We start from the raw sequence: 15,330 nt of genomic DNA on the forward strand, positions 1-15,330 counted from the left end.
TCCACTTCCAAGAATCTGTTTTGGGATTGGGTTTAGGAATGAAATCTGAAATCGGGCCTGTGCTCGCCTTCTGGAGAGCAGGTAGACTTGTCTGTTAAAAATCACTCCAAATTAAAGCTTCTAGTCTGGAGCCCAAAACCTAGTTCCGGAAAACAAGGGTATTTGGGGAAGAGGGGTCCTTGGCGGCTACAGGGAGTCACTCTAGCCTTCACCCATACTATGCCAGCACTTGGTTCTTTAAAGCCACCCTGCGCTGGCTTGTGGTGAGAGGAGGGGAGAAAAGGAAAAGGGAGGGGAGGGGAGGGGAGAGAGAAAGGAGGTGGGAAGGCAGGGAGGCCGGCCCGCGGGGGCGGGACCGACTCACAAACTGTTGCATTTGCTTTCCATCTCCCAGCGCCCCCTCGGAGATCCCTGGGAGCCAGCCGGCTGGGAGAGCCAGAGGGTCCGGAGCAAATCTGGAGGCTGAGAGGGCAAGAGAGGGGAAAAGACTGAGCTAACCACTCAAGTGCCATACGGAAGCTAAAGGGACAGACCACGCCAGCCCCAGCTCAGCGACAGCCGACGCCTGTTGCAGCGCGGCGGCTTCGAAGCCGCCGCCCCGGAGCTGCCCTTTCCTCTTCGGTGAAGTTTCTAAAAGCTGCCGGAGACGCAGAGGAAGCGAGGAAAGTGTCGGGTAGGACTACAGCTGCCTTTGTCATCCTCCCCTCCACCCTCTACCCCCTCCCAGGTCCCCTCTCCGGGAGCTGACTAGGCAGGCTTCCTGGCCAACCCTCTCTCTCCCCTACACCCCCAGCTCTGCCAGCCAGTTTGCACAGAGGTAACTCCCTTTGGCTGAGAGCAGACGAGCTTGTTGCAAAGAAGGTTTTTGAGAGCACAGAGACAGAGGAGCAACAGCACGCCTGGAAAGCCCCTGATTCCAGGTTCTCCCCCTGCACCTCCACCTGCCTGCCCCTCACCCTGCGTGTGGAGCTAGAAATCAAAAGATGAAAAGGCAGTCAGGGCTTCTGTAGTCGAAAGCAAAACAAAAGCTAAAAGAAAACAAAAGGAAAATAGCCCAATTCTTATTTGCACCTGCTTCAGTGGACATTGCATGTGGAAAGCAGAGGATTTTCCTTTCCCCCAAGTCAAGCTTTGAGCATCTTTTAATCTGTTCTTCAAGTATTTAGGGACAGACTGTGAAACTAGCAGGGCAGATCCTGTCTAGTGCGTGCCTTCCTTTACAGGAGACTTTGAGGCTATCTGGGCGCTTTTTTTTTCCTCCTGCAAGTTTTCTTCCCCGGAGCTTCCCGCAGGTGGGCAGCTAGCTGCAGCTACTACATCATCAGTCAGTTGAACTCTTCAGAGCAAGAGACGAGGAGACAGGATAAGGGAATTCAGTGAAAGATACAGACAAGCTCAAGGATGGAAGTGCAGTTAGGGCTGGGAAGGGTCTACCCACGCCCCCCTTCCAAAACCTATCGAGGAGCTTTCCAGAATCTGTTCCAGAGCGTGCGCGAAGCAATCCAGAACCCGGGCCCCAGGCACCCTGAGGCCGCTAGCATAGCACCTCCAGGCGCCTGTTTGCAGCAGCGACAAGAGACTAGCCCCCGGCGGCGGCGGCAGCAGCAGCATGGCGAGGATGGCTCTCCCCAAGCCCACATCAGAGGCCCCACAGGCTACCTGGCCCTGGAGGAGGAACAGCAACCTTCACAGCAGCAGTCAGCCTCTGAGGGCCACCCTGAGAGCGGCTGCCTCCCAGAGCCTGGGACTGCCACAGCTCCTGGCAAGGGGCTGCCGCAGCAGCCACCAGCTCCTCCAGATGAGAATGACTCAGCTGCCCCATCCACGTTGTCCCTGCTGGGCCCCGCTTTCCCAGGCTTAAGCAGCTGCTCCACCGACATTAAAGACATCCTGAGTGAGGCCGGCACCATGCAACTTCTTCAGCAGCAGCAGCAGCAGCAGCAGCAGCAGCAGCAGCAGCAGCAGCAACAGCAGCAGGAGGTAATATCCGAAGGCAGTGGCAGCAGCGCGAGAGCAAGGGAGGCCACTGGGGCTCCCTCTTCCTCCAAGGATAGTTACCTAGGGGGCAATTCCACCATATCTGACAGTGCCAAGGAGTTGTGTAAAGCAGTGTCTGTGTCTATGGGATTGGGTGTGGAAGCATTGGAACATCTGAGTCCAGGGGAACAGCTTCGGGGAGATTGCATGTACGCGTCGCTCCTGGGAGGTCCACCCGCGGTGCGTCCCGCTCCCTGTGCGCCACTGGCCGAATGCAAAGGTCTTCCCCTGGACGAGGGCCCGGGCAAAGGCACGGAAGAGACTGCTGAGTTTTCCTCTTTCAAGGGAGGTTATGCCAAAGGGCTGGAAAGCGAGAGCCTGGGCTGCTCTGGCAGCAGTGAAGCAGGTAGCTCTGGGACACTTGAGATCCCGTCCACTCTGTCTCTGTATAAATCCGGAGCAGTGGATGAGGCAGCAGCATACCAGAATCGCGACTACTACAACTTTCCTCTGGCTCTGACCGGGCCGCCGCACTCCCAACCCTCTATCCATCCACACGCCCGCATCAAGCTGGAGAACCCTCTGGACTACAGCAGCCCCTGGGCTGCGGCCGCAGCGCAATGCCGCTATGGGGACTTGGCTAGCCTACACGGAGGGAGTGCAGCCGGACCCAGCACTGGATCGCCCCCAGCCACCGCCTCTTCTTCCTGGCACACTCTCTTCACAGCCGAAGAAGGCCAATTATACGGGCCAGGCGGCGGGGGCGGCAGCAGCAGCTCGAGCGAAGCCGGGCCTGTAGCCCCCTATGGCTACACTCGCCCCCCTCAGGGGCTGGCGAGCCAGGAGGGTGACTTCTCTGCCTCTGAAGTGTGGTACCCCAGTGGAGTGGTGAACAGAGCGCCCTATCCTAGTCCTGGTTGCATCAAAAGTGAGATGGGACCTTGGATGGAGAACTACTCCGGACCTTATGGAGACATGCGGTAAGTTTCTCCTAAAAATGCCGCCTTTTAACCAAGGGCACAGAGCAGCAGTTTGCGTTTTGGGGATGTAGACAGTCCCGCACAAGAGAACATTCCGAGGGATCCTAAAACAGCTCAGTCAGTTCTATCGGCAGGACTGCCCTACATCTGGAGCCCTCCTGGGGACTGTCCTCTTGTGAAAAGTTCCACCTAAGCCCAGGAATCTTTGCTGCGCTCCGAGTGCTAATTGGTGACCTTTGAGATTTCCCTACACTTCCCTCAGACACCTAAAATCCCCCCATTAAAATCTTTCTGATATTCCAAGTACTAAGTGTTCCAAGTACTAAACTTAAATCCAATTGCATGGGCCATTTTTCAGAAATGACGCTCATAAACCCTTCACTGTTTTTTTCCTCTGCTTTCCTCAAAGTCCTAGAAACATGATCAGAAATGTGGGCAGTTTCTTGTCTATGGGTTTGTTAACATTCACCTTCCCGTCCGTGCATGGTCTTGGCATAATAAAAGGAAAATAAAAGTAAAAACCTGATTTCGGCCCGTATCCTTCAAAGAGAGATAATAGAATTTCTCAGTTCCTAAAGAAAAGCCGCCTCTAGTTGCTGAGGGCCCCGGTGTGAAGAAGTGCAATTTCTTCCCAGGAAGCAACCAGGGACTTGCTCTCTGGTTGGAGGTCAGCCTAGAGAATCCAACAGGGCACATTTACAGCAGGTAGTTGGGGTAGCTTTCATGGTAAACACCAGGGAAACTTTGCTCTCACGGATTTCTCAGCATTGGCTCACTGTTGGGAGTAATTATATGGGCCAGTTTCCTCTTGAAATGTGTTTTATTTCTGTGTAGATTAGAACACATCAGAAGTCTCTATTTCGGGCTTGAATTAGACCTGAAAAGAAAAGAAGGTACTATAAGCGAACAATTTAAGCAGGTTTGATTTTGACTCACAAGTATTGCAAACAAAACAAAACTGTTAAACATGTCCTGCTACTTGAGTGTGCTCAGAAATTTCTACTGGGGAGGGAAGAGTAAGGCACCTCATTACATTTTTCGTTTTAAGGACATATTTATATTTTAAAACATGAGTTGCTCGTGATAACAAATTGAGTAAGAACTGTCAGTGACCTATGAACCATAATGTTGTCCCACGGTTCTAATTAGGACAGGAGAAAAGTAGTGGGCAATTTCGCCTTATTAAAAGTATTTATTGCTTCTCGAGCCTCCTAGAGACTAGTTGAAAAGTTTTCCCCACTAGGTTAAGATAATCTTTTCATCTGATAAGATGGAGTATTGACTGAATAATTAATGCCTAGGCTTGGTTTTCCTGAAGTGCTCATGCTCCCCATGAATTTGTCTGTTTCTCAAATGGTTTTCTTTTATCTGTGACATCTCCCAAATCTCTTTGTTAGATATACTATAATTTTGTTGACTTGATTCTAACAATTTCTAATATTTTATTGTTCTTGGTTGTTAGGACAGTGTCCAAAAATAAAAAATTTTAAAAAAGAAGATGGATTTTCAAAAAATACGCTTTTTCTGAGCTGTTGAAGAAACAGTTTCTTATCGCGGCTTATATTCTATTTGGTTTTGAAGGTTTGTCTTACAGGATTTTCAAAGATTCATTTGATATCAGATCTTTTCCAGTTAAGTTAGAGTGTTTATTTTTGTGGTGGTTTTTACTATGGGATAAAAGGTCTTCATTTTATGAGAATAGTTTTACTCAGTATGGTTATTTTTTTTTCCCTAGGGTTGTCAACTAGAGAACGGAATACCTCTTTTACTACAAACTTTTCTTTGGGTGGGACTATCTAAAGTGCCTCCTAACTTAGCATGATGCTAAGACTAGCCACCTAAGCCATCTGGCCTTCTAGATACCCCACCCCAACTTGCTCACTTAACAAGAAGGAAAGTAGCAGTTCTCTGTGTTAGTTTAAGATGTAGTTTTGAGAATTCAGTCTGAATTTCCAGCCAGTAAATAAAAATACTTTCTAGCACTTATATAGTAAGTATTCTGACTTTATCTCAGTTCTTAATAAGAGGGGTACCTTCTCTATTAGGATGAATATTATACTTTGAAGCCTCATTGACACTCTTTAAATTATTGAGCTCAACTAGTGAGAATGTACTAGAGTCAATGAAGTTCTGACTGAGTTGATAAACTCCGTTTCTAAGGTCTAGAAAAATTATTTGAATCATTTTCTTGAAAATTATTCAACTGATCTAATGAGCATGCCAACAATCTCTAAAATGGAAATATCTTCTTACTTTCTATTGTTTCCCCTTACTTCACAGGCATAACTGGATGAAAGGCAAAAGCTTTTTAAAGGCAAGCCCAGAGCTCATTCCCCCTAGGTGGCATGTACTGTATGCTGATTTTGAGTTTAAAAAACCCCCAAATTCTGGAAGCTTCTCATAACTTTTTGGGTTCCTCCTTTTTTCTCTTGTGTGTTATCATGAACATTAATTACATGAGGGAGACTTTTTTAGCTTTGCTAACTGAAACAGTAACTTTGTCATACATCAGCCACGTTTCTACTGAGAAGGCAGAAGCTGAAGGTAGTCCCAATCTTTTTTTCCTTAGTTTAGTATATGTTTTGAACAGAAGGAAAAATAAAAGTAATGGGTCTTGTTTAAAAGCCTGATGCTATTTTTATGGAGCTGTTTTCTCTTGGTGATCAAACAAGACTACAACTTAGCAGCATAATACTGTGGTAAACATTGATTCTTACAAATTTAGAGCCCTAAAGAGCCCATGCAAGAATTTGAATTTGGGTTTAGAGAAATTACTTAGAAGCAGAGTGGAAATTACTATTTCTTATTTGTTTGTTCTAGAATCCATAATAGGCATTATTTGAGTAGTGCCTTGGCATTGGAAAGTCTTGCCTATTATTATTATTTTCTAAGTACAGCATTTCTATCAATTCCCATTTTATCTCCGTTCTCCTTCCTCGTTACCAAGAATTTTTTCCAGGGTATCATATAATATATAGTTTGTCTTGTTAAGCAAAATTTTGTTTTAGGATCAATGAATGATTTCTGCCTCTAGGCTTTCAGAATCAGTAACATTGAGAAGGAGTGTCTGTCCTCTGTAGTCAGTAAACACATAGTGAGTTCTTTCTGGGTGCCAGTCATTAGAACCCAATGTCAAATAGCCAAGTCCATTGGCACCCCATTTGTAAGTAGTCCCAAGATGCTTTCATGGCAGGACCCTCTTATGTAGGCAATCTCTCTCAGCTTGGTGTCATGTTTTTTAAGCAGCTTGGAGTTTTTCAGTTGTAGGGTTGGTTTGGGGTATTTTCTTGGCAGTGCTAATTTTACTTCATCAGAGTTTCATTCATGGAGCTGATACTTGGAAATAATATATTGAATTTATTGGCACGTTAAATTTTCTTCATTTTTTTTCCTCACTGTTTTAGTTTTTCATCTGGTTTACATAAATGCTTTTAAACAAAGGATTCTTTAATCTCTTTATTTGCAAAAACATACAGTGGCCATTCTTGGTGGTATCCTATGAATTGAACATGGACAATTTATTATTGTTATTACTTATGGTGATATTAGGACAATTAATTTCATTTGGAGCTCTCTTTAAGCAAAGAAGAGAATGCAGACTAGGTGGGAAAGAGCAAGAGGCTTGATTTATAATCATATCTGAACTCATGATATTGAAAAATAATAATAATAAAAAGCAAACCAAAAATTGCATTTTGTGATGTTGGTAAAGGAGTGAAAAGGAAATCTTTCCCCAACCCCCAACTCCTCCATTTTGTCTTTGTCTGCAGCTTCCTCAAATGCTGCCTATGCCTGGTTTGCGTTTATTTCACTCCTAACATGCCTTTGACATTGAAATATAAACTCTACTTCTCAGGGTTTTTTTTTTTTTCTTATTACACCTGTGGCATGCTCCTAAAGAATCTCTTGAATGAAAATCTGGCAGGTAGAAGATAAGAAAAGATCACAAGAAGGAACTGTAAAATGAATAGCCTCACAGCAGGACATTTTTACCTTGTGATTAGAGACAGGTTCAGCAGTTGCTGCGAAAGTTGTGGGAGATAGCTTGCATAAATTGAAGACTTAGTGAAGTATTTAGTGTATGTATGTATGTGTCTGTATCTGTGTCTGTCTGTCTATAGTATGTATGTATGTATGTATGTATGTATGTATGTATGTATGTATGTATATGTGTATGTATGTATGTATGTGTCCTGCAGTACTGGGGTTTGAATCCAGGGCCCTCTGAACTGAGCTATCCACACAGCCTATCTCAACCTCTGTCCTTTTCCCTCTTTTAGCCCTTTTGATAACCTTTTCTCAGACACCGAGAATAATTATACTCTCTTTTTCCCAAAAACTCTGTCTGGATCAGTCTTTATTCCCCTATTCTGTATGTCTAGGTCAGTGCTAGTCTTCACATGAGGGTGCTCAGGTGACATGCAAATGATTATTGGTAAACAAAGAAAAAAGTAAGGAAATCACTCTCCTTCGGTTACCCCGTCAGCACTTCATTTATACTGCGTTATCCTCATCCTAAACACAGCAATGATTTTTAAATAATGACTTGTGAATTACCATATGATTACCACCATTTGCTGTCCTTTGTGGCATATAAGATAATTCTACATTTTTAGACATATCCTGTATTTTCCAGTTTATTCACTAATACTCAAATACCTTCAAGTAGGCCAGCAAGGCTTAATGTTCTGTTAACTCCCTCGCTAGTAGTCAGAATATTAGAAAGTTACATTTTGTATACATGATGACCATTTGGGGAAACCTCTCTGAAGCACAACACAAAGCTTCTGGAAGCGTCTCTCCTGATTCTAATGTTTTAGATTGTTACTCAGTAAGGGCTGCATTTAGTGTCTGCATCACAGAGCTGAAAGGGCACCAATTATGGTTTGCAAACTCATGAATGATGCCACTCTTCTCTCTCACACTGATTGCTGCCAATCTACCAGACACATCAGGGTTGAGAATGGCTGTTGGTCAGTAGAGAATGTTGCCAATTTAGATCATGTAGTATCAGAGTTCTATTTTGTCAGCAACAGGTTAATTGAAACATAATTCACAATCCATATAATTTACCTACATAAAGTGCATATTTCAGTATATATAGTAGTACATCCTGAGTTATGGATCTATTATCACAGTCAATTTTAGAACATTTTATTCAGCCCCCCAAAAATCCTATATGCTTGGTAGCAGTCACCCCTCTATCCACTGCCAATGCTGATCTACCATTAATCTGCTCTTAGTCTCTATGGATTTATTCATTCTGCCATTTCATCTAAATAGAACCATGTAATACTAGTTCTTTTGTGACTAGGTTCTTTCATGTAGAATAATGCTTCTTAGGTTCATTCATGTTAAATCACATAGTCAATGCTTCATTATTTTTTCACAGGTGAATAATTTTGTTTATTTTGTAGATTATGCCACATTTTGTCAGTTTATGGAAATTATTGTCATCACTAGCTAATAATAATATTATTACTAATATTATTGCTGCAAACATTCATGCACATTTATTTAAACTTATATTTATTTATATTATTTTATATGTATGAGTGTTTCGCCTACATGTTTGAATGTGCACCATATGCATGCCTGGGGCATCTTGTTCCTTGGAAATGGAATTTTGGATAGTTGTGAGCCACCATGTGGGTACTGGAAAACAAACCAGGTTTCCTCTGCAAGAGTAACAAGTGCTTTTAAACTTGGAGCCATCTCTCCATCTCCTATGTATAGTATTTATTTGTGTGTGTGTGTGTGTGTGTGTGTGTGTGTGTGTGTGTGTGTAAACCTGGTTTTAAATCTCTTGGGTAGGGTAATTAGTAAGAGAAATACTATGTCATATCATACCTGTGTTTTTAATCTTATAAGAATATGCCAAGCTGTTTCAAAAGTGTCCACATTATTTTAGAACTCTTGCAGCATTCTATGAACATGCCATTTTCTGCATATCTTGCTCATACATTATCACATTTTATTAGATTTGATTATGTATATATGTGTCTGTGTGCATATATGCACAGGTGTGGGTACCCATGGAGGACAGAAGAGGGCATTATATCATCTGGAAGAAAGGTGTGAACCACCTGATATAAATGCTGGACCAGAGACCCTCTGGAAGCACAGCAAATGTTCTTTAGAACTTAAATGTCTCTCCAGCCTCATAGTATTATTATTATTATTATTATTGTTGTTGATATTGCTATCTAGTGGGTGTGAATCAGTATCTCGTTGTCATCTTCATGTATACTTTTTTAATGACAATATTCAATATATTTTCATATGTTTTTGTCTGTTTTTATCTTTTTTGTCAAAATGTTTATGCATATTCTTTGCTCATGTTTAGTTGGGTTGTTTTTTTGACATTGAATTATTATTAGTCCTTTAAAACATATGTTTTGATAAAAGTCCTTTAATGGATTATGGTTTGTGAATATTTGTAACTTCACATTTTGACAAAATTCAGTTTATCCACTTTTTTTTGGACTATGAATTTAGTGTTACATATTAAGAGGCTTTCCCTAACTCTAAGACAAAAAGGTATATATCCATGTTTCCTTCTATGAGTTTCTAGTTTTAGTTAATTATGTTTAGGTGCTTGATCATCATTTATTTAATATTCATATATGATGTGAAGTAGTGGTCTAGTCCATTTTTATGCATGTAGATGTCTAGTTGTCATGGAATCACTAGTTGAGCCCTTTCCCATTTAACTGTCTCAGAATTCTTTGTACAAATCCATTACCCGTGGAAGCGAGGTATTTCTTAGCATTCAACTGTATTCACTGATCTATATATCTTTATTCATCCCATTTCTATGTTGCTTGGATTGCTATACATTTTTACTAACTTTTGAAATTAAGTATGAGTCTTCCAACTTTGTTGTTTTCAATATTGTCTTATCTGTTTGAGGTCCCTTGAACTTCCATATTATTTGGTATAATATTGTCAGGTCCTACACAGAACCACCTAGAATTTTGATAGAGATTGTGTCCAATATGTAGATTAATTTGGGAATTATTGCTGCCAGGTTTTCTGATGAATGAATTTGCATACCACTTATGCCTTTATTCAAAAACTGTTTTCTGAGTCTTCAGAATATAAAATTTGCATTTCTTTTTATCAAATTTATTCCTCAGTATTATATATTATTATAAACATAATTGTCTTTTGCTTTTCTTTTCAAATTGTTCATTGCCAGTGCTAAGAAATATAGGAGATTTTAAAATATAATGTTATACCTTGCTACCTTGCTTCATGTGCCAGAAATGTGAATGCCTTAGATGTTTAAATAGTAAGAGTTTCTTTTAGTGCACTGATAAAACATACTTCATTTAATCTTATCTAGGTGAAGAAACGTCAGTTTTATCCAGCTTAACTGTCAATTAGAACTAATAATGTCATCCATTTTGAGGATAATGAGAGTATTTGCAAATAACAGCTAATAGTTCTTTGTATTACATTTTGGAGTTAATAATTATTAAGAAGTGAGTAAGAAACAATTTTGACTGCTAAATACAAAATTATCATGAAAAGGTAACAAAATTAAACTAGTCTGGAAAAGGCACCAGTTATTTTTGGGTTATTTTTATATTTGTGAAAATAGCCAAAGTCACAATATTATGGTTTTATATATTGTCTTTTGGAGAAAGTAAATGCTTTCACTCCTTATGATATGTATGTATTTCTAGGTAAGGAAGTGGTATATTTATACGAATGTAAAGTAGCCTCCCTTTCAATGATATACACCACATCCAAGAAACAAGGATTTATATGGGTACTGGACTTTGGTCTCGTTAACGTGCTCGTGTAAGAGTCATACATAATCAGATTCAGCTTCTGTACCCTAATAATAGTCACTGAATTGCTAGTAACCCAGAAAAACTGGTCCTGTTTGATCAAATAGCTGTCTTTAGAAGATTATCAGCAATAAAGTTAGTTTTGTAAAAAGAATTCTTCAGATTGGGAATTTAGCTCAATGATAAACTTCTTGGCTAGTAAGTAGGAGGTCCTAGAGTCTATTCCCAGGACAAAAACAAGCCTCTGTTAATCAACTAGTTTTCATTAAGCACCTGCTATATTGCCAGCACGTGTCAGAAGGATGTACATTTTTTTAAAAGGAGATCCAGCTGAGAGATAGTTCTGTAGTCACAGTTTTCAAAGAACTTCAAGACAAAAGAAAAGCAGCATCATGATACATGATACCCACTCCCTGTGGGTGTCTTTAATCCTTATAAAAATAGATGGAGACATGACTGATACCAATCAATTGGTTACAGGTCTTGATAGATATTTCAAGCAAGGGAATATAGTACTTCTGAAAAGACAGTGAAGTCAGAGGTTGCAGTCTATTTCTATTTATTCAACATTACCACTCCAGTAATAATAATTACTAGTTTCTTCAACAGTTTCTTGACTATGTCATTGCATTTGCTGAGAATATATTCTGATGTCTTTGACTGGAGAAATCTGCAATGATATAAGTAATGAATTAAATTCAAGGTAATTAATGAGCCTTAGTGTTGTGTCAGAGTCTATGAAGGCACCCAGTGTGGTGGTCAGATCAAGAAGAATTCTCGGGCAAGGGATAGGGCCCAGAAATGGGTCCTAGAAATGGGTCCTAGAGCAGAGTGGGAGAACAGAGAGGGGGATACCATGATGAATGAAGACCCCAGGGTAATAGGAAGAAGCAGAGTGCTAGAAAGGTCCCCAAAAATCCACAAAGATACCTCCACTGTAGACTACTGGCAATGGTTGAGAGAGTGCCTGAGTAGACCTGGTCTAGTGATCTGATGGCCTAACACCCTGGCTGTCATGATAGAACTCTCATTCAGTGTCTGATGGAAGTGGATGCAGAGACCCAAGGCCAAGCCCCAGGTGGAACTCCAGGAGTCCAATTGGTGGGAGAGAGGAGGGATCGTATGAGAGAGAGCGATGTTGAGACGTGGCCGATACGTGAAATTAAGTTAATTATAAAATAAAAATATTATTAAAAAGAGGAATTATCCTGCTCTGAAGGTTTCAATTGACACAGAGGCTTGTTTTGAGTCTCTAAATAAATGAGTCTTTTTCCACATGGAAGGAAGAGATAAACACAAGTGAAATGATTCAAGGAATAAGAGAAAAAAATAATAGGTCCACTATTGTACCATTAAGAATATTTTACTGGCTAGTCACTGTTGTGCTTCAAAAGCTTTACAGCTGGGTAGGAATACTGAATGTTTTTCTGTCTTTGAAGCTTGCATAGCACCTTTGGATACTATGAAAGCTATTCCCCAGGGAGGCTTCCAGGTGAGTTCTAGCTCATTTCCTTCAAGTCCTGTGTCCAAAGTGCCTGGGATCTTCATTAATAATCTCTTCCCTTAGGGTTTAGGGAGGTAATCAAGGGTAGTAGCAATAGTCTACATTGCCTTGGGGGTCTCTTGGACTTCCATGAACTAACTACTCAAAGAGAAATTTCCTTTGGTCAGTCTATGGTGCTTGAGGTGAACATTATCTATATATCAATATAATCTATATCACTATTTATATTAATATTTATTCATATATTTGTTTTTAAGTAAGCTAATGAAATAATACGTTTCCCTATGTCATTTTCAAATTTCGTCAGATCACTCCTTCCTCAATAGTACCCTTCCTCCCTGCCCTCCAGTTAAAGTAACCACACTCATTTTTACATTTCCCCTTTCATAGTACACATGTCCTGCTATTCTCTCTCTCTCTCTCTCTCTCTCTCTCTCTCTCTCTCTCTCTCTCTCTCTGTCTTCTCTCTCCCCTGTCTCTTCCTCTCAGCAGTTCTCAACCTGTAGCACTACTCCTTGGAGGTTGAACAACCCTTTCACATGGGTCACCTAAGACCATCAAAAACACATATATTTACATTATGATTCACAACAGTAGCAAAATTACAGTTATGACATGACAATGAAAATAATTTTATGATTGGGGATCACCACAACATGAGAAACTATATTAAATGGTCATAGCACTAGAAAGGTTGAGAACCACTATTCTAGAACATTTCCTCTCCCTTCAATAAATGTCCCTTTTTTACATTCCTGACTTTTAGGGTTACTTCAGGATACATACTCAAATCTAAACATTCAGAGCTAGAATTCACTTTCAATTTCTTCTATGAAGCCAGTATTACTCTTGTATCAAAACCAGGTAAAGATACACCAACCAAGGAAAACTACAGGATAATATCCCTGACAACATAAATTCAAAAATTCTCACTAAAATACTTCTGAACTGAATTCAGGCATATAATAAATCCAAAATGTCCTCATTATAAAAGTTTTAGAAAGAATAGTTCTTGAAGAAGCACACCTCAATAGTCAAAATCATCCTAATGGAGAAAAAAGTAAAAACAATCACATTAAAATTAGGGACAAATTAGGGCTTTCCATCATAACCATTCCTTTTCAACACAGTGTTTGAAGCACTAGCTAGAGGAGTAAATCTAGAAATAAATTTAGGAAATAGAAATAGGAAATAAGGCAACTTTTCCTTAATTCCAGGTGATAAAGTATTATAATTAAGAGGTCCCAGAGACTCCACTAGAAAGTTTCCAGAAATGATGACCACTTTTCAGCAAAGTGACAGGATATAAAATCAACTTACAAAAATTGGTAACCTTTCTATACACCAACAATAAGCAGGATGGGAAAACTAATTCACATACTCTCATCCACAATAGCCTTGAAAAAATTAAAATGTCTAGGAATAAATATAAGGAAGTGAAAGACTTCAATAATGTTGGAAACTTTAAATCTCTGACTGAAGATACTAAGAAGGATAGTACAAGATGTAAAGGCCTCCCATGCTCATAAATTAGCAGAATTAATATTGTGAAAATAAAAATTCTGCTCAAACAATTTATATATTTAATGCAATCCCCATCAAATTCCCGTGACTTTTTTTTTTTTTACAGAAATACAAGACAAACCAAAGAACTCCTTGCATTCATATTGAAGAACAAAACAACAACAACAACAACAAAAAACAGTGGATAGCTAAAACAATCCTGAACAAAAGAAAAACACTGGAGAGAGTACAATACCAGATTTCAAGTTTTATTCTCATTTTACCTTGTACAAATAGTATAGGCTGAAACTATTATAATAATGCTCGTGAATGCATTCAGGAAAGTTAGGTAAGTGCAGTAAAGCAGCTTCAAAGGAGGCAAACAGGGATTTCAGTTTTAATATTATTTCAGTCATTTGTCACTGATTTTGTTCCATAGTTCTTTTACTTTACAGATAGGAATGGTCAAATTCAGAGATACAAAGAAACACAGCTAATGTCCATGAAAGAATTGCACCCTGGAACTGACAGTCTGATGAGGGGAGACATGGAGAACATGACAAAGAATAAGTGTCATGCAGAGCAGATTAGCAGACTGAGGAAGGTCGGTAGGTACTAATGGTGTGAAGTCACAGTTTATATTTGTTGGTCATCTTGGGCCTTACCAAGAATGTAATACTTAAGAAGAGACCTATAGGAAATGAGGTGAACCACATGACTATCTAAAATTAAATAATTTCAGGCACAAAGAGACTAAAGAAGGGGCACTCTAGATATGACAAAAGACACAAAAGATGGAGGCCAATATGGCTAATGTGCCTAAGTAAAGAGTGGTAAATACAACACTAAAGTTAAGGTGGACATCCTAAGTATTTTTAATGACTTTGAGATTTACTTTGGGAACACAAGCAGCACATTATAATCTGGTTTACATTTTAGTAGAATTCTTTTTCATAACACCTGTTACTTTTGGATACATCATACTTTTTTTTTTCCCCGAGACAGGGTTTCTCTGTGTAGATTTGAGCCTTTCCTGGATCTCGCTCTGTAGACCAGGCTTGCCTCGAACTCACAAAGATCCACCTGGTTCTGCCTCCCAAGTGCTGGGATTAAAGGCGCACCACCACCGCCCGGCCACATCATACATTTTTTTGGCAACTCATCTCTGTAAAAAGGGGACTATGGAATAAATGAGAAGCGGGGATCTGAGTCTACTACAGGTTCCAAAAGGGAGATTATGGTAGTTTAGACTAAGGTAGCCAAAGATTAAGAAATGACTGGATTTGGATGTTTTGATAAAAGAGTCAGTAGCATTTATTGACAGATGGTATATTTATTGTGAAAAAAGAAATGAGACAAAGATGATTAGCAAAATGTTGGCCTGGAAAACTGGAAAAGCACAACTCATTTTATTTATTTTTTCTTTATTTCATTTTACACACCAATCACAGTTTTGCCTCCCTCCTCTCTTCTGGCTTGCTCCCCCACCTCCCTTCTACCAACCCCTCATTCACTGCTCCTCCCTCTCCATTCAAATGGTGTAAAGTCTCCCTTGGGAATCCGCAGA

The 15,330-nt window shown here is 40.2% G+C and overlaps 1 protein-coding gene across 2 annotated transcripts in view; it reads left to right on the forward strand.

Moving 5' to 3' along the window:
• Positions 1–374: 374 nt before the first annotated feature.
• Ar (androgen receptor) overlaps positions 375–15,330 on the forward strand; it is a 174,023-nt gene continuing 159,067 nt past the window's right edge. Inside the window, exon 1 of one of the 2 annotated variants that reach the window (XM_036174681.1) lies at positions 375–2,957. In XM_036174681.1, coding sequence (XP_036030574.1) covers positions 1,402–2,957 — 1,556 coding nt within the window. In that variant the 5' untranslated portion in view covers positions 375–1,401. The remainder of the gene's footprint in view (positions 2,958–15,330) is intronic. The other variant, XM_036174680.1, reaches the window with a different exon arrangement.

The sequence above is a fragment of the Onychomys torridus genome, chromosome X (genome assembly GCF_903995425.1).
Source record: "Onychomys torridus chromosome X, mOncTor1.1, whole genome shotgun sequence".
NCBI classification, from domain to species: Eukaryota; Metazoa; Chordata; class Mammalia; order Rodentia; family Cricetidae; genus Onychomys; species Onychomys torridus.